This window comes from Canis aureus, chromosome 15 (genome assembly GCF_053574225.1).
Source record: "Canis aureus isolate CA01 chromosome 15, VMU_Caureus_v.1.0, whole genome shotgun sequence".
Lineage (NCBI taxonomy): Eukaryota > Metazoa > Chordata > Mammalia > Carnivora > Canidae > Canis > Canis aureus.
Window position 1 is genome coordinate 63003635 of NC_135625.1, and position 25465 is coordinate 63029099.

General features: G+C 37.0%; 1 protein-coding gene and 1 pseudogene across 8 annotated transcripts in view; one reads left to right on the forward strand and one right to left on the reverse strand.

Moving 5' to 3' along the window:
- Window positions 1-25465, reverse strand: part of TPK1 (thiamin pyrophosphokinase 1) — a 325016-nt gene that overhangs the window by 110549 nt on the left and 189002 nt on the right. For all 7 annotated transcript variants that reach the window (XM_077850267.1, XM_077850269.1, XM_077850271.1 and 4 more), the window contains one exon: window positions 19431-19577. In XM_077850267.1, the coding sequence (XP_077706393.1) occupies window positions 19431-19577 (147 nt within the window). The remainder of the gene's footprint in view (window positions 1-19430; window positions 19578-25465) is intronic.
- On the forward strand, window positions 1801-12085 carry LOC144285035 (small nuclear ribonucleoprotein-associated protein N pseudogene; annotated as a pseudogene). The gene is made up of 5 exons (XR_013353419.1): window positions 1801-3591; window positions 4959-5076; window positions 5854-6019; window positions 11129-11297; window positions 11790-12085. The product of XR_013353419.1 is annotated as a small nuclear ribonucleoprotein-associated protein N pseudogene (transcript).

The window sequence follows — 25465 nt, forward strand, 5'->3', positions numbered from 1 at the left end:
AAACTGTCAAGGTCAACAAAAACCAGGAAAGTCTGAAAAAAATGTCACCATCAAGAGAAACTTAAGGAGACATGGTATCTAAATGTAACATGGCATCTTTAATGTGATCCTGGAACAGAAAAAGGATATTAAGTTAAAAGGTAAGGAAAGGATCCATGGACTTTAGTTAATTATAATAAATCAATATTAAGAATAACAAATACACCATACAATAAATTAGTAATAACATGGAGAACTATGTGTGGGGGATAAGATGACATATATAGGAACTCTTTGTACAATCTATTCAATCTAATCTGTAAGTCTTAAATTATTCTTAAAAGTAAGCCTATTATTAAAAATATATAATTATATAGAATTACATACAAATTATATACAATTGTATAAAAACACTCAATTATACAAAGGTAATAAGTAAAAAAAAAACCTCATTTATGTAAAATGCATACATACACACCCAAATAAAATCATAAATAAGAAAAACAGAAGTATATATATAACTTACATTATAGACAAAGGAGTAATAACACCACTGACATATAAAGAGGTTCTAACAGTAACTGAAGAAAATGAGGCCAACAACTTCATAGAAAAAGATGGACAGTCCAGAGAAAAAGAATGTGAACAGCTCTTAAAAATATAAAAATATGCTCAATCCCATTGATAACAATAGAAATACAAATTAAAATTATTTTGGAGTATTATTCCCTACCTATTAGATAAAGAGGAAATAGGTAGTCTTATCACTGCACTGTCCAACCCTTGGTGGAGCACTTGAAACATGCTTCATTCAGACTTTGTGCCAGTTATTGCAATTCTAGAGATCTATCCAAAAGACACACTGGCAAAAATACAAAAAGACACATGAAAAAAACTATTCATTGCACTGCATCACATCACTGTAGTCTTGGCTTATAGACAAACTAAAACATCAGTGGAGTATATCAGAGAGGTTAGAAACAGATCCACATGAGCACTGATAACTGATTTTTGACAAGCTGCAAAGGTAATTCAGTGGGGGGAAAGAATGGTCTTTATGACAAATGGTGCCAGAACTGGATATCAACATGCAAATGAAGGAATGTCAATCCATACCTCACGTGACATACAAAAAGAAAATCAAAATGGATCATAGTTCTAATGTAAGACCTAAACCTATAAAACTTCTAAGAGAAAACATAAAAGGAAACTCTTGTAACCTTAGGCTAGATAAGATTTCCTAGATAAAACACCAAAAGCAAGATCCATAACATAAAGGATGGATAAAGTGGACATCATCAAAATTTTAAAACTCTGCTCATCAAAAGGGTACACCTCCCTACGGTACTGAGTCTGAGAGGGAAGTATAAACTCATGTTAAGTGTAAAAAAAAAAAAATTCTGGCTTTGTCAAGTGAATCTACTTAGTAGCTACAAGCATTCCCTTTAATGCCCTGATTATGGTCTCTAACTATTATTTCTAATTAAGGGGGCCCTTTGGAGAAATTCCAAAACTCAGCTGGGGAATGTACAAGAGGAGCCAGGAACATACTGTAGAAATAGAAAGGAAGAAACTTATCAAAGACTAGTGGGTTTGTGTCAAAAGGATTCATTTGGGAGCCAAATTGAATATGCTCCCCCTGGCCAAATATGGGACACTTTGAGTAGCAATAAGGATAATTACCTAGAATGGACTGATTGTACGTATCAAATAGGCTTAACATGAGCTCAAAGAGAAATAACCAATTGGTGTTGAAGAACGTTATGGAATCAGCGGAGTGTAGTGACTGTTGGAGATGCTGGACAATCTGTTCTGAGGTGTGGCCAGCAGCACATGGGAGTGGCCCAGCAACCACTTATACCTGAGACAGACCACTGAACAGCACACATGGCAGGTGATGCTCAAGTCAAATTTAGAAGGACAAACTCAACTCATTGAGCCACCGAGAGTGTCAGCTGTACCCAAGGCAATGTCAGCAGCAGCAAGTACCTGCAGTGAGTTTCCAGCCAGAACTGAGACAGGCATTCTTAGCAGAGACAACAACAGGTGGTAAAGCAGGACTGGAACATCCAAGTAGCCGATTTCCAAGTGAAAAATTGAGGCCCATTTACTGTTAGAAGCTTCTGTCTCAAGCCTGCATTATTTGTAGGAGAACCTGCATCAAATCTTTGTCTGCAGCCTTCCCTCAGGTTTTAAGGATCTTAAAATCTTACTGGGGACACTGGATTTGATGGAACAGCAACCATGAGTGTGGGAAAGAGCAGCAAGCTGCTGAGCACACTGACCACAGAATGAGATGTATCCTGCAAGATGGCCATATTTTCATTGGCACCCTTAACAAGAATATGAACTATCCTTGTGGACTGTGACAAATTCAGGAAGACCAAGCCAAAGATTGTGAAGCAGCCAGAGTGTGAGGAAATGTGGCTTTGGGGTCTGGTGCTGCTACCTGGGGAAAACATGGTTTCCATGACTGTGAAAGGGCCATCCTCTAAGGATGCTGGCACTGCTCAGGTACCACTTGCTGGAGCTGCAGGAGGCCTTGGGGTTGGCAAGACAGGTGGCAGAGAAGTGCCAGCTGGTGTTCCAATTCCCCAGGCTCCTACTGGATTAGCAGACCCTGTCCAAGGGGTTGGGGGGCATCTCAATAAAAAATGAATGACTGCAGGAAGAGGTACTACAGCAGGTGCTCTAACTGCTGCTCCTGCCAGCAGTGCTGGACTCCCACCTCAATATCCACCAGGTTAGGGGATCCCACTCACTCCTGTGGGCTGAGCAACACCACCTCCAGGCTCCCCCACATGCATGACATTAGAACCCCTATGAGCCCACCAGCCAGCCTTTCCATGCTCCAGGGACACCAATAGAGGCATGCCCCCTCTAAGAATGAGACCCCCTTTACCAGGAATTAGAGGTCCACTTCCCCCAGGAATGCATCCACCAAGACCGTAGGATACTGTTGATCCTTCCTAAGTCCCTCTTTCCTCTGCAATGTCTCTTGTCAAACTGTGCAGAATGTTTGTGAGCTTTGGCTCCCTCTTTGCTGCAATGCATAAAGCAACTTAAAAAAAAAGGAATATTAGAGGATCAATTCATTATATTGAAAAATGGTCAATAAAAGGAAAAAGAATTAAGTGTATAGCCTGCCTTCCTTTACAGACTATTCCACAGGATAACCCAGGAGCTGGCTGAGGGAAGCTTCTCTTTAGAGCAGCATTTCAGGCAATCAGTGAAGTAACAGTGGCAGAAGTTTAGTAGTGTTAAGCAACTGCTCATGAGGTCATAGGGGTGCACGATGATTACCAATGGCTATGACATCACAATAAAGAGCAAACAAATGTTGTGATGTAGTATTACCCATTTCAGAAATACCCCCCCTCCCCCGGCCAGTTTTTTTTTTTTTTTTTTAATGGTCTGATCACAACTCTAGAATTAGCCAAAAATTACAAAAATTCAAAGGAAAAAAAAAGTATTTAATGACATCGTGCCATGCAATGAGCCTGGACTGAAAATTTCAGAGAACAAATGACAAATTTCTTCAAGGAAAATGTTGAGGAGTGAGGGGAATAAAAAGAGGAAGGAGAAGAAAAAGATAAGTGGAGGCAGAGTCAGGTAAGGGGGCCTACTGTTGAACAACAGAAATATCAAACCACTGCAAAGGACAGGTCTTATTTGGGTCCCTGATCATACAACCAACCATAAAACATCTTAAAATAATGAAAGAAATTTAAACACTTTACTTCATCACATTAAGTAATTATTCTTAACTTCTTCTGGGTGTAAAAATGGTACTGTAATTATGGTTTTTAGGAGTCCCTTCTTTTAGAGATAGATACAAAAATATTCTTTTATGGTGGTGATAAAAACAATATACAATTTGCAAGGGCACACAAACAAAAAGATAACTTATAATATATTAGGATGGTTTCTTATGTGACAGAAAGGGAATCCTAGAGGGGAATGGGATTTGAATCAACAAATCCCAATCAAATAGTGAAATAAAATGACCAATGATGACACTGTGCTTATAATTTTTTATTAATTCAGCCCTTTCCACTCGAAGCCCTAAGGAAAGAAACAAAACAAAACAAAAAAAACAAAAAAACAAAAAAACAAAACAAAACCAAAACAAGCTTTCATGCACATGGCCTTAAACATTTTAGTTTTCATGAAAAGCACATGCATTATCATTCCAGTCGCTCATGGAGAGAAACTGAGAGTCTCCAGAAGCCATGGTCAGTAAACGCCACAGTCAGGACCCAAGCCTTCCACACAGAGCCAGAGCCCTAGATAGCACTACGTGTGCATTGAGTAATTTAAAATTTTCAGACCTAACAAAGCATAGGATAATAGATATCACATTGCTTCTTCATATATTTGCTCATTAAATATCTATTCTATAATTAACTATGATATACAATCTCCTTCCAGTTCCCTTTGTAATGATTCTGAATGTTTCCCTTCTTTGAGTATAACTCCTCTCCAAAAGAGCCTTGTTGTAATAACCTTCTATTTTAGATATAAATGCAATTTTTCATATAAAAAGCATTGTAGATAAAAGGAAGAGAGGACAAGATTTGTAGCATTAATTTTTTTTAATGTTGCACATCAACATTTTTATGCTAAGTAGTAAGTTAGAATTTGGTTCATAAAATTGTTTTAAATGAAGTGTGTGTTAAAGATAAGATGAATGTAAAGAATTATGCACTATTTGGCTTTAGAAATGAAATTCTTTATGGGAGCCTACTGGATGGTATGCAGTATTAAGTGTGGCTGCTAATAACTGGTAGCCATTATTTAACACTATTTAAAATCATGTTATGAATGCAGCTGCAATGAATTGGTGCTTAAATAGGGCAGGAATCTTTGCATCTATGAGGTAAGTTCAATGAACAGAATGTAAGGTCTGCAGATGGAGTTGTATCTATGGCCTATCTAGGACTCTATCGTGGAAAACAGCCTCAATTTGTTTTTCTCAGGAACAGCATAATGTATCAATTAAGAGTACAGAGGAGTACATGTGCAAGTAGAATGCTGGACATTATCTCATCTCTGCATCTGGCTAGAGGTACGATCTGCCCATGATGTGCTGCTTCGGTAAGCTTCCATGATATTCTCTCTATATTTGTACTACAGAACTTAGTTTATTTTATTGTGAAATCATGATCATGATTAATGATGATACTATTAGTTCTTTGAGAGGAACTTATTCCTCTTTGGTCCAGCAATTTGTAAATATCTGATACAAATAAGTCTTTAATAATATGTTAGTTGAATGAATATATGAAAAAACTTGTCCAAGTTCTTTTATATTTCCTAAGGCTTACTCTGGCTCTGAGAAATATTTTATAATGTGAAATATGCTCAGAAAAAAATATTAAGCTCTATTCATTGCTTTTCAATTACTATTATCAAAATTTCAAAGAGTGCCCAATTCTTAATAGCCTAGCTTCACTCAGGAGAAAATAAATCCTTCTCCACTGTCCCCTGAGCAGCATTTTTGTACATTAACCTTCCCTGATAAAATAAGACCAATGTTCCATAGTCTGTGCCTTTTACCTTGAGGGCTTCTGGTTAGGAGTGAAATTGGCTTCCTATCATCAGACAATTGGAAAGGCCAACGTGTACGTAATTAATCAATTTTGAGGCTCCTCTATCAACATGACTTTTTCCAAAAAGAAAGACTCTGATTCATTATCATTACTACTTTGGCTATAATAGCATATTCTTTTTCTTTGATAAGAAAACTGATTGTGTCCATTCATTTCTATTTAAAAACATATACACTCTACAAAGGGCGGCAGGGAAGCCTAATTCTCTGTTAAAAAGAATTATGTTTAATGAGTTTATCCTTTTTTTTTTTTTTTTTGGAAGAGAGAGAGAGCGCATATGGTTGAGAGAATGTTGCGAAGGAGAGAGAGAATTTCAAGCAGGCTTCACACCCAGCATGGAGTCCAACACAGAGCTCAATCTCACAAACCTGAGATCATGACCTGAGCCAAAATCAAGAGCTGGATACTTAACCAACTGAGCCACCCAGGTACCCCAATGAGTTTATCTTTTTAAATTGTTTCTTCTACACTGAATGACATCATACCAAGTACAGGATTCATATAATTCGAAACAGAATCATGGAGTGGAGAAAGCTAAAGGGTCAGTCTAACTTGGATTTGGAATGTGGTTTTACTGTTAAGGAGTGGAATAACCCCTGGAAGTCAATTTATCTTTTTCAGACCCTGTTTGCTCATCTTTAAAATTTGGTCATATTGTCTCTACCTCATAAGGTGTTTTGAGAGCAAAACAGGTCTCAAATTGGAAAGTGCATGGAATCACCTGAGGATTGTTCTCAAAATATACACAACCACAACTCAAAAAACTACCTAGTCTGAATTTCCAGTATGTTCTTTCAAAAAGCTGCATATGGATAAATGATGGTATATAGGTATGTCCACACAAAAGTGTACTAAGCAGTCATAATAAAGGAATGAGGATGGTCTCTATGCTGAATTGCTTCCAAAATATGTGAAAAAAAGGAGATAGAGACAGATATATATATAGAAAGTTAAACTTCACATAAAAAGGGGGTAATAAAAAGATGTGTACATATTTATTTTGGTTTTGCTTTTGCTTTTATTTTTTGCAAGAATCTGGAATATTCTGAAGGAGGGTGGTGGTGGTGAGGGAGATAGGAATAAAAGCAAGACCTCTCCTCACGGTATCTTTTATCAAGCTTTGCCTTTGGGCTATGTAACTATTGTAAAATATTTTAAATAATTAAAAAATGAAGTCTTATAACTTCAAATCAACTGCAACAAATGAGCCTAATAATATATTAAATAGGCAGCATAACCCTAGAAAGAACGAATTTTAATATTTAAAGAGCAATTTTAGATACAGTACTCTGGCTGGAATATAATATAAAGACTGACCTACAAAGAAATCTTAAATTTCACTCAGTAGGTTTACTATTAGTAGTAATGTAGGAATTATAAATCCGAACTAGCTACTGTATATTACAGTATAATACAAGTATAACATTTCAATCTAAGATTTTACAGGGGGGAGGGTGGGTTAAAGAAATAAAAATATAAAAGTTTAAAAACTATATATTAAAACTCAATTAAAGATATCAATGTGAACCCATGATTTATACATACACACACACACTTTTTTTTTTTATTATTTCTTAGTTCTAGAAAAAGTCTAATAGCAAGAACTTAGTTCTAGCAAAAGTTTAAAAATCTCAGTTCTCTGAAAAAGTCTAAAAGCAACGCCACCACAGTAGCAATAAGCACATCTATTACACCTGGATCTTTGTTTCTAAATACCATCCCCCACATTGAAGTATTTAGGATAATGTGATGTGATATCTACAATTTACTTTCAAATGGTTACCAAAAGAAAAAAAAAGTCTATATACATAGATAGAGCACATATGATATTTAAAAAATTACAAATAGTTAGTTGGAATGTTTCATCATACCAGTCTTTCGAATTCTCTGTAAATATGGCTCTTTCCATAATAAAAAAAAAAATTGACTAAGGATAAAAATAAAGCTATGATTTCAGTGCATACTCCTGAGTGAGCCACTCTCTGTGCATAAATAATGCTTGCTGCTGATTACTTTTCCTTCATTCTTTTGGAACCCTCTCTATGGATCCACTGATATTCAGAAAGTAAGCATGGATTCTAACAGAAGGCTATAAAGCAAATGGCAGAAAAGTAGGATTCGGAAAATTCCTAGACTATCCATGGGTGTACCGTACTCTTGCTACTCAGAGTTTCCTCATCCGAGAAATAGAAACAATGAGTGCTCTGCTTAAAAGGACTGCTGGAGAGTCAAGTGAGGTGATGATGACAGGATTTCATACATGTGAAAGCTGCATATGTCTACAAATATTATTAAAATATAATCTTATAACCTTTCAGGTATAGAGGCTATTTTATAACTTATACATGGCTCAAGATATTTCAAAAGGATATTAACAGTCAGTATGTTTTCAACATTGAGACTTATCTACTTGATATCATATAAGTAGTATCTCAGTCTGCTTCAGAAGACAGTATGGGACTGGCACATCTTTAATCTTATTTTCTGTCAAAGTAAGTTTAATCCTCTCAGTCTGTAGCTCATCCTATGTTATACTCTGCTTTGCTAACTTGGTTCTTAACTGATGCATTTTTATAAATTTCACTGTTAAACTATTCCATATGCATCTAAGTCAAATATCATTCTGATCATGACAAAGTTATGGATTAAGTGGACCTTTTAAAAAACAGCTACGGAGGATAGTGGTTTTCAAAAAAAAAAAAAAAAAAAAAGAGAGAGAGAGAGAGAGAGAGAGAGAAGAAAGAAAAGAAAAAGAAATCTCCCCAGTTGAGCAGAGAGCCAGAACACTGACTTGCCTTCCTCTCAATAAGACTGGCTTAGAAGTACTGAGATGCTTTGTGTGTGTATACGCATGCACATGTATGTTATGTGAAGTGTGTATAAGAGGGCAAGGCATCTTACAGTGTTCCTTGGAAAAGCTTCATAATATCCAGGATGAATGGAGCAGTTTAAAAAAGTACCCTCAAATCTGAGCCCTTCTAGCTGAACTTTATTTAGATATGTTTTCCACTTTTTCTCCACTTTCAGTTTTGATCATTTTGGGAACAAACAAGATCATAATGCTCACGAATTCAGGGGAAAAAAAATCTTAATTGGATAAGAAGTAATACCACCCAGCTGGAGCCCTATGAAGCCCTTTATACAGAAATTTTCACTTGTGCCAATCTTCTTTCCAGAGGCTCATTTCATTTCCCTGCTGGTAACACTCAGATCACTTCACAGTTCATTGATACCGCATTGGCAACCTTTTGTTTTCAATCAAAGGGAGATGCTGAAGTAACGCTCAATTGAACTAAGTCTACATGACACAGTGTGCTTGTGTCCTTGCCACAGAGGACTATGGAAGGGGAGCTAAAGGAAACTCTGACACCTAGCATTCAATATTCCATTACATTATCTACAATTGGATTATGATGAATTACGATGACAGAGCTCACACAAACGCTGATGCTGTCTTTTTCATTGTTTCACCCACGCCCAGCACACTTATGGATTGCATCCAGTCTCCAAAATGGATTCTCTGTCACTCATGGGTTGAAAATGAAAGGCCAATGTTCAAATAAGTTTTTAAACAGTTTCCATAGAGATTGAATTTAATATTGCCTCCCTTGTTCCTTTGGAATCACTGAGGGATCACCATAGGCTTTTGCTGATGGGGCATCTTTCTATAAATCTTCCTGACTGAAAGACTCATAAGGTTAAAGAACTTGTACACAGTACGGGTGACTGGCAGGTATCAGGCTGTTATTGCATGCCTTTCCCTCTGTGACTTCATTGTATCCAGGTTGCCTTTAAACCTACCAGCCCTGCCAGCATCATTCTCAAGGGTAAAAATATACCTGCAGCCACTGAAAGCAGTAATCACTCCCCTGAATGAGCTTCCAACCAATTAGGAAGAAAGCTCATGTCAGTAGAGAAATAAGTGGACTAAATTACAGCCTGGGATGCTCAGTTGCCCTGTATTTTACAAGAGGAGGCGATTATGAACACCTGTTAATAGGAATAGTGTATTTAAATCATCTAAAACTTCCTATTTGGATTTGACTAGCATCCGATGAACTAAGTGTGATAATTATTTCATCTTTGATCATAAATAGGAAACTAATTTTTTTAAGGTTTAGAAAATGAGGAAAGTTATAACTTAGTAAATTTTGTTTTAGGGATAGACTCTTTGAGGTCCACAGGAGAAAAAAGATTAAAAAAAAAAATATTTTAAAAAGTGATGAAAATGATCCAGATGAGGGAAGTTCAGAAAGGCATACTTAGAAATTGTGTGTAGAAGTCAGAAAATTTGAGTAGGGCTCTAAGACAGGAACTTAAAAGTTATTTTTTTGCACAGGAAAGCAGTAGTTGTGGTCAGTTTGGAAAACCAATGGAACAATTTTCTTAGGTTGTGTAACACTGAGAAGATGATAGACCAGAAAAAAGGAGATTCATTTTATTTATTTATTTTTTTAATAAACAAAACCAAAGAAAAATATTTATTAAAAATTGGACCAAAAGCACAGAAACCATGAATTGAGTCATGTTTTGTGACAACTGCTGTGACAGAGGAAGTGTTTCTCCAGGAGTAAATGCATGAAATGCTTTCTTAAAAAGAAGGTATCATTTTTTTTTAATTTATTTTTTATTGGTGTTCAATTTGCCAACATATAGATCAAACTCATTGATTCCCACTTTGGCCCAGACCAAGGTGCCCATTCAAAAGAGGGGAAGGGCCCACCAGGACTGTGGGGCTAAGGGAAGGCCAGGAAGAGAAGATGGACTTGAAATAGGTTGAAAAGTACTCCACCACCATATAGTGATATGATCAGTGCTCATCAATCTGCAAGCCATCTTACAAAGGCATAGCATGACAGCTGCACTTCTGCTCATCCTGGGAAAGAAAGGTATAATCCTTAACATGCATGTTCTGGTTTTGTTTAGCTTGGAAAATGGCCTCACCAAAATAATTTTATAAGCCATCATTGGTTCCCAGGTGAATCCCCCAAATTTAACTTCTATGAGTGAACAGTGAGAAGGGGTGAGCAATAGATTTCTATCATCCTTCTCATTTTATAATCAACTCGCAATTATCTGATTTCTACCCATATTTTGCCATTAAAACTGTACCTGATCAAATTTCTTCTGAGCTGCCAAACTTGGTATATCTTTTATACTCTCAACACATTAGCTGATCATTCCCTGCCTCTTCAAACCACTTTGGTCTCAGTGATACCACTCTTATAATTCTCCTATTTCTTTTCCTGTAAGGTATTCTATTCTCTAGGGTTCTACCATTGATCTTTTCACTCCACATCTTCTTCCAGGGTATAAGAGTCCGCTCCCAAGTTTTTAATTAGCATGTATGTGTTGATGATTCTCAAGGTATATTACCAGGTCAAGCTATATGTATGTGTGTAGTGTGTGTATAAGTTCAATAGAATCACACACACATACACACATACACAGAAGAATTGCCTAAAAGGAGAAATTCTTTATATATCTGTATTTAAGTACATCTAGTTTCAAAACAGATCCATCTTTTTATGTCCCAGAGTCAACTGGCCAACCTCCTGTCTTCATCTGTTCTTCTCATATTCTCTATTCTGAAGAAAGACAGACCAGCTGCTTAATCCAGAATCCTACTCATTACATCAACTTCTTCCCTCTGTGGTCCTCCAAAGAAGACTTCTGAGCATACATCCCAAGGAACTCATCAGCAAGGTGAAGTTGACTTATTCATCATTTCCTTTTTGGATTTCTAAGAGTTGAAAGGCCTCCATCTCTTTCCTGACCAATATATTCTCCATATTGTTACCAAACTAAACTCTCAAAATCATAATCTAATGTCATTCCCCTGATACAAATGTTTAATACCTGAGAGTACCCATCAATATAAAGACCATCTATCTGAGAATGCAAACAAGTCCTCCATGCTCTAGATCTTTCTTCCCTCTAGCTGCCATCTCCTATAGCTCCCCAGGATCTAGCAATTTAGAGCTCCCCCGTGCTACCTTCTCTCAGGTTTCCTTGCACAGGATACTCCTTCCACATTACATTTATTCATCTCCCTTTGCCTAGCTTTCTATCAGACATTATCTCCTCTGAGAAACTATCTACACAATCACCAGCAACCCCATCCCCAATCTGAATTAGATGCTTTTTCCATGCCATCCTCACCGGACTCAGTGTTTTGTTTTGTTTTTGTTTTTTAAGGTAACTCATGACCCTGAGATTAAGACTTGAGCTGAGATCAAGAGTCTGAAGCTTAACCAACTGAGTCACCCAGGAGCCCTTCTTGGATTTCTGAATTTTGTGATTTATTCTTCTGGCTTCTCCATCGAGCTATAAGCAGTAGAACAGAAGCCATGTGTTTTATTTCCACATTCTCATTGCCTACCACAGTGTCTATTATATAACAGGTGTTTGAAGAATGTTTGTTGTTGAAATATTCTATGCTGTAAATCAACAAAACAGAACACAATACCTATAAAATAAACTCTTTATGAATGTCTGATTTAACTTCTTAGTTACATAAAATTAGTTTAATTAAACATGGATAAAACCATAAAGGAAATATTTCTATGGCAATCTAAAGAGGACATTAGGGCACTTAGAAAAATGAGAATTATATAGCTCTAGAATTTTGTTGTCTTATTGCTCATTAAAATGTCATGTTTTCATAAATAACACAATAAGAGTTACACTGCTCTAAATAGGACAGATTTTGGTTTATAATTTTAAAATGTCATATAGTAGAAGAAGTGAAAGTGCACAGATGAGAGAGGAGAAGGAGAGAATGGGCAGAGAAACATTTTCCCTAGGAAGCTGGGCAAGGCCTCATAGCATCAATTTTCTTTCAAAGAAACACTGTGTCTGACCTTGGGCAAATCACTTTATCTTCAAGTCCCTGGAACTGCTCATCCATAAAATGGTTTTTAAGATTTTATACCATTTGCACTAATATTTAAAGGTTCTATGCTACTATATAGTTTTGTTTTGTTTTTTAAATAGGTTCCACACCCAGCACGGAGCCCAAAATGAGCCTTGAACTCATGACCTTGAGATCAAGACCTGAGCTGAGATTAAGAGTTGGACACTAGACTGAGCCCCTACTATATAGTTTATATTCTAGAATCCTTTCCCTGGTGCTATCACTGATAAGACAGTCCTGGACACACGTACATGTGAGCAGACACACCAACACCCTCAGTTCTCAGCAGAAACCACCATGCATACCAAATTTACATCATGGTTATCCAGTTTCTATCAGTCTTAACATGTTCCTATCATATTCATTACCAGCACTGCAAAAGCCTAATTTATAAAATGTGAGAAATTTAAGCAGCAAATAATTGTTCTAGGGAGAGAGAAAACAAGCAGTAGTCATGGGGAAGAAATATTTACAACACATTTAGAAGTTTGCTCAGGTGAGATAAAAAGTGATGAAAGTCTGCTCTGTAACACCATTCCCCTGCATCAGATACTGGAATCCTGACTAGGAATCACTGAACAAGGTTTAGGATAATGTAAAAGGCACGCCTTATTAACTCTTGGACATCTCATTTCTTGGTCATAAATCCTATTAACTTGTATTACCAACTGCCATAAAACTTGCAGATAAAAGATAATTTATGCTCAGTGTACAGAAGCTAATGTTTCTGTACTCCTGAGAATCACAGGACCAGAAAATGAGAAAGTATGTATGAGAAACCTGGAACCTCCCACACTCTGCATGGCAGGCATGATAAACATGGCTGGGAGCGCCGAACTGTCTTCAGAAGGAATATAGCCTAACTAGTAATTGATATCAGTGGTGTTTCGTGTAGGAAATGTCTCTCACTGGTTTCATAAAATCTCCTGCTCATAAAAGGTCATAAAGTCTTATTAAGAAGACATTTTTGGAAGTAAAAGAGAAATGCTTACTTTTAAGGGAGGAGCTATTATGCATTCTATATTTAATCTTCTATTTAAAAATGGCAGATTGAACATTCCTTCAAAGTAAATGCTACCTACTGAGGCTTTCACTCATGACATTCTGACCCACAGTAAGTGAAATATGCCAAAACACAATATAAAAGACATTATATATTCCAAACATTTTTTCCATATTTACATGGATTTGGAGCTACACTATTATCTCCTTATTTTAAAATTCTATATGTAATAACCAAAATAAGTCACAGAAAGGTGACTGAAAAAAGAATGTAGAAGAAAGACTTCAGTTTGGAACAATCTCTGTATCTTTAAGAGAATGGCTCCTGGACATGCAGGTCAGCCCCTATTGACCAAAATGACTCTAATAAATAAGGATACTTCTTTATGTGATAGTCTCAAGAGAGTCTCACATGTAGACTATCCCAGAAATGCTAAGATAATTTGGGAGTTTGGGTAGCTTTTTTATAAAGATCAGAAAAATCACAGTTTAATCCTATGATCTAGAGCCAGCATAGCCACTTACTAGACACAGAAGAGTTCTCTTAGCAAAGCACAGCATCAAAACATTTTACCTGTCAAAACAACAGCTCCCATAACATGTCTCATCTTCCTGCTATTATCTTTGTGTTCAGACAATCTATAATTATAGAACCAATTCTAGAAAATGCTGTTCTCAAAAATAATACTCATAATAATTAACAGTTACATTGAATTTTACCACTTTTGAAGTATTTTAGCAAAGCTCAAAGGTAATCTCATTCAATCTTCTTAAAAGATAAAAGTTCTTGTTTTATGAAGATTTTTTTACACTTGAGGAAATTCAGAGTGATTTTTGTTTAATTTAGGGGAACAACAAGGTGGGATATACCCTCAAAGTATACTCCAAATTCATCTTTGAAAATAATGTTGTAGGGCAGCCTGGGTGGTTCAGCAGTTTAGCGCCGCCTTCAGCCCAGGGCATGATCCTGGAGACCCGGGATCGAGTCCCACGTCAGGCTCTCTGCATGGAGCCTGCTTCTCCCTCTGCCTCTCTCTCTCATTCTCTCTCTCTCTGTGTCTCTCATGAATAAATAAATAAAATAAAAAAAAAAGAAAATAATGTTGTAGAGAGTAACTACACATACACACAATCCCAAACATACATCAACTGACCACTCAGTAGAACACTGTTTATGGATAACTACCAGCCCAAACTATAACTTGTCTTAAGAGTTTGCTATTTTCAGGTTAATCCGCTGACCCCAAGAAGAAGGAAATGTAGTTCAGTGCAAAGTGTTGAGCCAAAACACTTCATTAAATGAATGTCCTGCTTTCCTCACAGTGTCATTACGAGGCTCGAATGAGATCCTTCTTGTAAAAGTTCCAAAATTATCTTCCTTTTTGAGTCAACAGCTATTTGTTGACTTTCAATTAAAAAATACATTAATAAAATTTTAAACCATTCTTGATTTGGCACTGAGGCATACCAGATCGATTCTCCTGGGCCCTAGTTTCACAATACTTGAAAATGGTTTCAATGTAAAGTTATGAGGTTTCACTGTGGTTGTGATTATGATCAGTCCTATTAATGATGAACAGTTACTGTAGACACCCTTTTTGAGGTTCCCCTCAAAACATGCACACTGCCTAATATAGATGTATGCTCTAGTACACGCATAATATCACACATAGTTCTATGAAAACACACATGGCAGAGTCAGGCAAAATGATCCGAGTCCCATTTCTAGAATGCAGAATGGTTCTATGCACTAATTTCAGTATAGCTTTTGATTAATTTTTAGTGTTAATCACATTTCATAAGTGTATAATTAAAACTGCTTAAAAATATGGCACAATGGGATGCCTGAGTGGCTCAGTGGTTGTGCATCTGCCTTCGGCTCAGAGTGTGATCTCAGGGTCTGGGATCGAGTCCAACATCAGGCTCCTTGCAAGGAGGCTGCTTCTCCCTCTGCCTATGTGTCTCTCATGAATAAACAAATAATAAAATCTTTAAAAACAATACAGCACACTATCTAAGATTGGCTCATATCATAAACACTCAAACATACTCATTTTGACTTTTGCATTTACACTAGTAATCATCTTAGTGTTTTCTTACTAAAAGCAATTGAAAAACCAGGACCTACTATGTGTCTCTGGGAAGATTTCTCTAGAATTGAATGCCAAAGAGGAGCAAAGCAAGCACTCCCTACTCCACAGGTGAAGTCTATGCTAAATACTGTCACCTCTCTCTCTACAAGACAGAGGGTATGATTGTACAGGAGGTTTTTGGCTCCACACTATGTAATAATTACTTTCTTAGGATAGGTAATTCTTTAGTTATTTCAATGAAACAAAAATCACAACTTACCAGACAAAGAATCTAGAAGGCACAGTTTTGGAGCAGGTAAGCTATGCTGCTACACCTTATATGGTAACTATGTTTGGGGAACTGAGGATTCTCTTTTAACAACTAATTAAAGTTTAACACATATTTTATAAATGAGAAAAAAAGTATGCTCTAGAAACTATGTGTATGGTCATAACTCTAGACTTTCTTTCCAAACTTCTGTTTCTGTAAGTTTGAGACAGACAAGGTTCTGTGCTCACACAGTGATTCCTCTCCCTGGGCAATGTCCTTCTTTTCTTAGACTGCCTAGCAGGGTTGGGTGGGGGGAGTGTCATTGTGTTCCCACCAAATGTGACATACGACATGGCCAGCCTGGGTTTTAAAAACATGCAGTGCCACTTTCTAGCTATTTCTTTTCCCAATGCCATAATTTTTTCCAGTTGGCTTAGATATAAAATGGAAGATGCCACCCAAACCAGACCAGATATTCTACTGATGAGAAAAACTTCAAAAACTTAGTTTCAGTCAAGCCTCTGAGATTGGGGGTTTATTATTTCTATAACATATCCAGGTAAGACCAGTTACAGAGGCACTATCACAAATGAGTGTACCCTGATCAACTTAAAATAAAAAGTACTAGAAAAACATTAAAAGAAATCTTTTAAAATGCATCAAACATCTGTTTGTTTTTTAAGGATACTCAGAAGCCAGATACAGAAGTTAGACTGAAAAGAAAACCAAATCTAACTTTCATCTTTGAAATATTTGGTGTTTACCAAAGCAGATGAGCTTTGGTTTCCAAGGCATCCAAGTATGGAAGGTCATAAGGAGACAAGGCACAAGGTCTGCCCATGGTGGGAGTGTAAAAGGAGACTCAGTGTAAGATAAATATAAATAACACTCCCACTTGACCACGGCCGAGCCCTGGCACTCTGTAGATGACAAGGGGGAGCAAGCCCCCCGAGCACCTGTAACCAGAAATCCAACTCCTAGCAGAACTGCCTTTAGAATTCATGACACCTAGATGGTCAAAAAGTCTTCCCCAAGAAATCCCAAGTTGTTAATGCCTATAAAATAACTGGCCTAGGAGTCTGCTCTAAATTCTCCTTGGACTCACTTTTAATGTACACTTCAAATAATTCCCACAAGGAAAGTTCCCAAAGATATAAGGTCATGGCCAAAAATCACAACACACAGAAGAAATCGAGGTCACAAAAATATAAAAGCAAAAGTGAATACAAAAGTCAGTGGACTTATAAAGACTGCAGGTATGAGAATTATTCTTGACCATAAAGTAAGTATGGTGACTATGTTTTAAGAAACCATCTTGAAAAAGTAAGTAGAGGACAAGCATATATAAAGAAGAATCATGGTGGGAGCTTAAACTCTGGATGGTTTTAGCAGCAAAACAGACATGGCTGAAGCAGAAGAGAGGTAAGAAACACAGGTGCTGAGCTTCAGAACGCAGCCCAGAGAGGGTAAAGCACAGAAAATGTGAAGAAGTTTTGAGATACACATGATACAATTAGAAGATCTTATTTACAGTTAACTGGAGTTGCCAAGGAAGTGAGAAGAAAAGCGCCAAGACAATATTTGAGAAACTAATGGCTGAGTTTTCTAAAAGGATGACAGACGGCAATCTGTAGATGGAGGAAATCCAGTGAATCCCAAGCTGAATTAGGAAGTCCACAATTACACAACATTACAGCGATGGTACAGGACACCACACAATTCTTAAGGGCAAAAGTCATTTTTCGGATGTGGCTTTTTTTTATCAGTTAATCTCCAGTTTTACTTTTTAAAACTTATTATCCTGCAGCTGAAACTAACTAGTGATCTATTAACTAGAATATCTACATCCAGCCAAGTTAAGGGTGACGACTTTAGCAACCATCCCATCAGTTTGATACAACATAATAAAGCTCAATGATTTACAATGGTAGAAAGTTTCACCCTTCAGAAATTGTTAGGAAATTATAGGTATTTAACAAACATATGATTAGAAATCACAGAAGCATATCTGCTCACATCATACCGTTAAATGAAACATTTTAACGACTTCTTATAACCTACAGCAAAAACGTCCACACTACACTGTGCAAATTTAAAGCTCTTCATGACCTATGTAGTTTTCTAGTCTAATCTTCTAGCGTTTTCTGTATTGTAGATCCTACAACATGCCCTGTGCCTCCATCTTTCTTTAGTGGCTCCTCCTGCCTCATGACTTCCTCATCATCTCACACAGCAAACATCTACTCATCCTCAAAGATCCTCCTGCTCCAATGTAGCCTCAAAAAAACAAATGTTCCACAAAATCCAGAAATTTGTCTCTTTAGTTGGCCACCATACCCCTGGATAAGTAAGTGCCTGGCATATAGTAGGTACCAAATAAATATTTGCTGAATTAACTGAATGAATAAAATATGAGTGCCTCTGGGTGGACTTTCCTTACTACCCTTAGGACCAAATTATATAATCTTTCATCTCATTTATGTACCAATCTTTTAACAGTGCTTTGTGTTTGTTTTTATAAACATTGGACGTGTGCTAGAGAGCAAAGGTCATGTTATTATCTTTTTTAAGTCCTCAAATGCCTAGCAGTGCAATAAATAGCAGGCACTCCATAACTGTTTATTGACTAAATAAATGGACAGTATGGAGTTTGAAAACTGAATCCTGCAGGTCTCTTTTCACATCTCATAGGGAGTGTTCCAGAAAACAACAAAGCTAGGCAATGCAAAAAGGGAAAAAAATGCAAAGCTGGCTGAACAACAGGGAGCATGCATCATACCCACTATATTACCAAACAACAATTTTTAGGTAATGACATGTTACAGATGGTGGAGAGCAGATGGGATGAAGCAATGCTGTAAGGAGTACATTACAATGAGAGGCAAAAAAGAAAAACAACTGCCCACTATCTTTTAATAATGTTACCAAGTGATTATTTTTCTAGATGAACCCTCTGATCAACCTTATAAAACTTCTTTAATAAGAATTCTGTTCTAAGCACTATGTTGATAGAAAATTTCCTCGATATTCATCATGGGAAGTGAATGACATGATCATTAGAAATTTATTCTGAGGCAGTGAAATTAATAAGCAGGCAACTTAGGAAGAATAAAAGCTAAAGATTTTCTTTTTAGTGCTTAACAAAATCAAATCCAGTTTCCAATTATAACGACAACACTGAAAATATATGAGAATTCCATCTGAAATATTTGCCACACTTTGTGTTTCCTCTGTTGAGATTTTTCTCAAGTGGCATTCACATTCAGCTGCTCAAAATGCAAAGGTGTTAAATTTAATTCTTAGTCAATTTAATTAAAAGTTACAAGTCTGGTTTGTTTGTTTTTTTTTTTCCTTCCCTGGGTATAATAAAATGAAAACTCTGAGGCTTCTCCTCTACATTTTTGCTGCTCCATGCTCTAAGGTAGTAGATCAGGGTAAACACAAGTAGACAAACATGGTCAATTCACTCATGTATCAACTTCCAAGACACACAGTAGGCTCATGTTTTCTCAAGTCTACTCAAATATTAGAAGTTCTGTGAAAGCAAAGTGCTAACATTATATTTATTCTTCACTTACTGGCTGAAGAAGGTAGATGAGAGATTCCTCTTGGATTATTATAATTGGCACAGGAGTGATGCATGTAGCTTGGAACAGAGTGCTCACAGACGCCATAATCTGGTCAAAACGCCCGGCAAGACCTCCCAAGGTCACAATTACGTCTACCTAAGCAAGGCAAAGAAAAACTGAAAGTCACATATATTTTAAGAATTTTCAATAATTAAGTAGCATCTAACAAAGAAAATGAGCTTTCAATACTGTATTTTATTTGATAAGCCATAAAGAAAAGGTAGTTATCATTTTTGTTGTTCAGACAAAGGAATTAAGTCATTTGTTTAAAGTCACAAAATTGGTGAGTAGCAGTCACATTTCAAAACCAACTCTTTCAAGTACCAATTTTATCTTTTTCCCATCTGCCTGTTGATCGAGAAAACTAGCCAACTTTACCTTTACAACTCTGCTTCTGTGTTCCTTCCAAGTCGAATCTTCCCTGATTTCACAGTTGGTGCTTCTCCCATTCATCCCCATAACATACCTGTGGGCTATTCTTTCCTAACATACAGGTTTGTTGCCTCACTAGAATTTAAGTATTCTGGGGACCCGTACTGTCTTTTTTACTGAATGTTGCCTAACTCTCAGGACTTCATTTTTATGTTCACATGCAAAAATAGGATAGTGTTTGCCAATTGATAATTGATAAGGTTGTTGTGGAGTTTAAATGAGGTAATTAAAAGAGTTAAGTGTAAAGCACTGACAACATGTTTAGGAAACAGTGATTATTTAAAAATATTAGCTTTTATTCCCTTACCATTTATAACATGGTGGATGGAACTAGATGGTATTATGTTAGCAAAGTCAGTCAGTCAGAGAAGACAAATACCATATTATTTCACTCCTATGTAGAATTTAAGAAACAGATGAACAGAAGGGATGGGAGGGGAAAATGAAATAAAAGGAAAACAGAGAGGTAAATTATAAGAAACCCTTAACTCTAGGAAACAGACGAGGTCATTAGAGGGGAGGTGGGGGTAATGGGTGATGGGCATTAAAGGGGGCACTTGATGTAATGAGCACTGGGTGTTATCTGCAACAGACAAATCATCAAATTCTGCCTCTGAAACTAGTAACATATGTTAACTCTATTGAATTTGAATAAAAAATATTATTTTATTACCTTTATTTTTGGTATTATTATAATTATATTATTATTAACATTTTTGTTATTGTTATCTATAGTTTGATGTTATTTTTCAAGTTAACAGTTTCAAGAGAGCATTTTCTGTAACTAATTTTTTAAATATTCTGTTGTTGAAAATATATGTCGAAGATATTTATCCTACTTTCCTTCTATATAAGACAGAGAGTAAAGACAGGCTGCAGGGAAGTGAAAGGGAATAACCTTCTCCTACATAAAATAGCCCACAACGGGCTTGAGAACAGAAGAGGCACTGCCTCCACCCTTGACCCTATGCACCTTCTTCTGGTTATCCTAATCTCATAATGCAGCAACACAGTCAAAGCTGGTATATTCACCATGGAAGAGGAAGGATTGAAGAGCTTAACTAAAATATTATAAGAAAAGCTTACAAACAACAAAAACAGACTGCAATAATAATTATTCTATCTGGAATACAATAGAAATTATTTAAAAATAGGGAGTAATTAATAGGTTTTTAGGTTTTTAAAATAGTTCATGAAAAAAAGCTTAAATAACATTTAGTCCACAAAGACATCATGATTTAAAAGAATACCATGTTAACCAAGCATCTATATGATGTGTACAGTTCCTAGAGGAACAATAGTGGTATGAAGTCCATGAAGCCAAAGGCTGTGTTTCTTTGGTCCCCTTGTTACAGCCCTGGTACTCTGAATAGCCCTAACACCGAAGACAGTGAGGTGTTTGATGAATGAGTAAGCGAAGACACTGCAAAAAATGACACATCGCCTAAGGAAGTAACATTAATTGCATGTTGTGGGAATATGTACATCAAAATGGGTCCCATAAAAACACAAAAGGTAAATTACATAGAAGAACCAAGATATTTGAAATGAGTTTTCTATTTCTGACTTTATCAGAATGTAGGAAGAATGGGAATTTTAACTTGGGTAAGATGCTTCATGTAAAAGGTAGGGTATCAGGACAGGCACACTACACAGGTAGAGGGCCTACTACTAGTTTTGGAGATCTTCCAAGAACTCAAAGAACTAGATTTGAGGTCCAGGAAGCACATATTACTCTGAGTACACGGGCAAAGAAAGGGACATCTGTTAATCTTCAGAGGAAGTGGGTAACTCGCAGGCAAGTAGGCTTAGACCTGTGGAGGAGACTGCTTCTGTTTGGAGTATCAAGTCAAGGAAATGGCTCCTCATCTTAACTAGGAGGACTTATCAGTAAGGCCACTCCAAACCAGTGGGGAATAAGCCCAGAAATTATATACAACCTCAGAAAAACTGAAGAGAATTTGCTCTAAACTAAAGAAAAAGATATTCAAAGAAGTTATATGTGAAACATAGCAAAAGTGTTAAGGCTCTAGTAAAAAGCACGTGGCGTGCTCTTATGCACATAATCCTAAATTCACATCAGAAGCAAGGCCTGGTGAGAGTTTATTCACTATGCAGATTCTGGAATCCTTTCTTCAGATTCTCAATTTTTCATTACTATACTCTAAGCCTTGAGGGATCCTGTAACCTTTAAGGCTGAAATTTAATCCCCCTCTTCTGCACTAAGGTATCATGATGAATAAGCAGTGTCTGTAGATCAGTGATTGAATTTTTCAGAATAAAGAAGCGGCAAGATTACTTCTCATCACTACTCATTCTCCCTACAGGAAGTATTTAGCAAGACTGATTAAAAACATTAGAGGATCAATGGGGGCTGCAGGCAAGGCGGGGGGGGGGGGGGGGGGGGGGGGGCGGGGGGGTCGGCCTGGGAGGTTTCTGCAGCCTATGGCTCTGGCTCCTAGTAGGGCATCCAATATTCACAGAGACAGAAGAGAGACAGACACCTCCCCTGCGCATTTACATAGGTTTTACAAGGCTAGAGTAATGTCTTTAGGACTACAATGCCACTGGGACAGTGTTCAACCTGAAATTTAGAGACTACCAGGGTGATTCTTCTATGTGGATCCAAAGCCTTGCGCATTTATTTCTAATATTACCCAGTGTGTTGTAATTTTTTTTTATTTTTTTTAAATGTTGTAAATTTTAAAGACTTTGTATTTCCTGAGGCTTCAACATCCTCAGACAAGCTGTGAGCACCTGGCGCAGGTGAACAGGTATGCAGGGTGATAGGCTTGTCCCTGCCACAAGCCTCCACTTCTTGCTCTCCTATGACCTAGTGACATTCAAATACACCAGTGAGGGGATCCCTGGGTGGCTCAGCGGTTCAGCGCCTGCCTTTGGTACAGGGTGTGATCCTGGAGTCCCGGGATCGAGTCTTGGGATCGAGTTCCGCGTTGGGCTCCCTGCATGGAGCATGCTTCTCCCTCTGCCTGTGTCTCTGCCTCTCTCTCTCTCCCTCTATGTCTATCATGAATAAATAAATAAAATCTTTAAAAAACAGAAACAAAAACAAATACACCAGTGAAATCCTCTCACGCTTTTGCTTGTCTACCTACACTGATCCCCAATAAAGTATCCCCCCTTGGGGCCCCACTCTATCTTCCAGCCCCCCACCTGTTTGAGCCTGCCTGCTAGGCACTCCTCCCATGTAACCCCCAGCATGGCACACCATGTCTTCCTTTTTAGCGCCTGTAAGTATAACAAATCCTTTCATTTCAGATGTCTGTGTCTGCATCAGACAAAACAATTTCAATAACAATTATTCTTCACAATACACCTAGTTGCACTTTGTTATAACTGTTGATATACTTGAGTATCTCTCCTTCTAGAAGAGGCCCATGTATTCCAGGTGTTAGATGCAGTATTTGCAACAGAGCAGACAGCAAGTATTTACTGAGCTCCCCTAAGCATATAAAAACTCAGGAAAAATTGAATAAATAACCAGAGGCAAGCAGCTATTTTATTAGGCTGAGTTAACATCATCTAATTCCTATAAAATAGTACTTCCCTACTTAGCAAGGGTTCAAATAGTCTGTGGCTTTTGTAAAGCGTAACTTATTTCCTATTTGTTACTTCTGGTAAAGTTTATTGATCATTTACCATGTTTTAGGTGCCATTCTAAACCCTTAGGGTATATCAATAAAGAAGATAAAAAAAACCCTGCCTTCATGGAGTTGACATTCAAATGGAGGGATAATACACATACAAATAAGTCTATTAGGATGCGAAATGCTGGTAAGTGCTAAAATTAGGAGAAAACAGAGCAGGAAAGGGAAGATAAAAAATGACAGGTTGGGAATGTGCTTCACTTTAAATAGGAGCTAGGGCAGGCTATATTGCTAAAGTAATAGAACAGCACGAAGACCCAAAGAGATGAGGGAGGTGGCCACGTGTATGGATTCCCAGGGCAGGATTCTTCAGACAACAGACTGTATTAAGGCCCTGAAGCAGTTACATGGCCTCAGCCAATTTCAGAAAGTATCAGGAGGCTAGCTGCTAAAATTAAATGAGAAATTAGTAGGAGAAATCAGAGTAAAATAGAAGAATTACATTTGTAGTGACTTGTTAACTCATTGTAAAGTCTCTTTTACTGGCATTAAATGGGGAGCCGTTTTGAGCACAGGAATGACATGACCTATGTATTTCCCAAAAATCAGTATGTATCCAGAATTTCTCCACTTTTTAAATGCCCACAACCTCATCACAATGACAGCTCAAGCCACAGAAATTGTCAGGGGGTATAAAGCCACCATTATATCACACATGAAATGGTACATAAGAAGTGTCCAGCCAACAGTTCTTGAGTAAATGAGAGAATGAACAAGGATTGAAGGATATGAAAAGAGCATGGTCAGTGGATCAGAGTACTGGTTAAGTTGAAGATTTGCTGGATTTAAGGTACAAAAAAAGTGAGTCAAATGGACAAAATGGAGGTTATAGAGGGCTTATTTGCTATCAACAAGGCCTAGGTGTATTCACAGAACTGAGTAATTTAGTTAAAAAAGTAAGTAAGATGACTAGATGGGATAAGTTTAAGGAAACAAGAAGTCTGTGTATTGGAAGGTTGATTCGAGTATATGTAGAACTTACCACAGATCAAGACAGTACTGTTGAAAAAAGTATTGGTGACCTATATGTTAACCTGATCAAGACATGAGGGGAAATGGCCAAGACTATCACAATGAGGACTATAGCAATGAGTGCTGAGGTTGCCATGAAGTTGAAACTAAAGTTTTTAGGGCAAAAGAAGAATGGAATATAACGGCACTGTACAATGCAAATATAAGAGGATACTTATATTTGCAGAGGGAGTTTTAAATGCTCTAGTTGCTACACAGCTACATTTTAAGAAGTTTTTAAAAAGAGGTAAGATTAATTTTAAAGTATATATTTTAATGCAATATATCTAAATATCATTTTAAGGATGTAATCTGTATTAAAAATATTGAGGTGTTAGGAAAACCGGACAATCACATGCAGAATAAAGGTGGACCCCTATCTTATAACAGTCACAAAAATCAACTCAAAATAAACTGAAGACTTAAACATATGACTTTGAAACTATAAAACCCCTAGAAGAAAACATAGGGGAAAAGACCCTTGACCTTAGTCTTGTCCACCATGTTTTATTTTTTTTTATTATTTTTTTTTAATATATATTTTTTTTATTGGTGTTCAATTTACCAACATACAGAATAACCCCCAGTGCCCGTCACCCAATCACTCCCACCCCCTGCCCTCCTCCCCTTCTACCACCCCTAGTTCGTTTCCAACACTAAAAGCACAAGCAACAAAAGCAACAGTAAATAAGTGGGACTATATCAAACTACTTCTGCATAGCAGAATAAACTATCAACAAGAGGAAAATACAACTTATAGAAGAAAATACTTGCAAATTATCTGACAAGAAATTAATATCCAAAATTTATAAGGAACACAAATAATTCAATAGCAAAAACACAATCAGATTAAAAAATAGGCAGAAGAGCTTA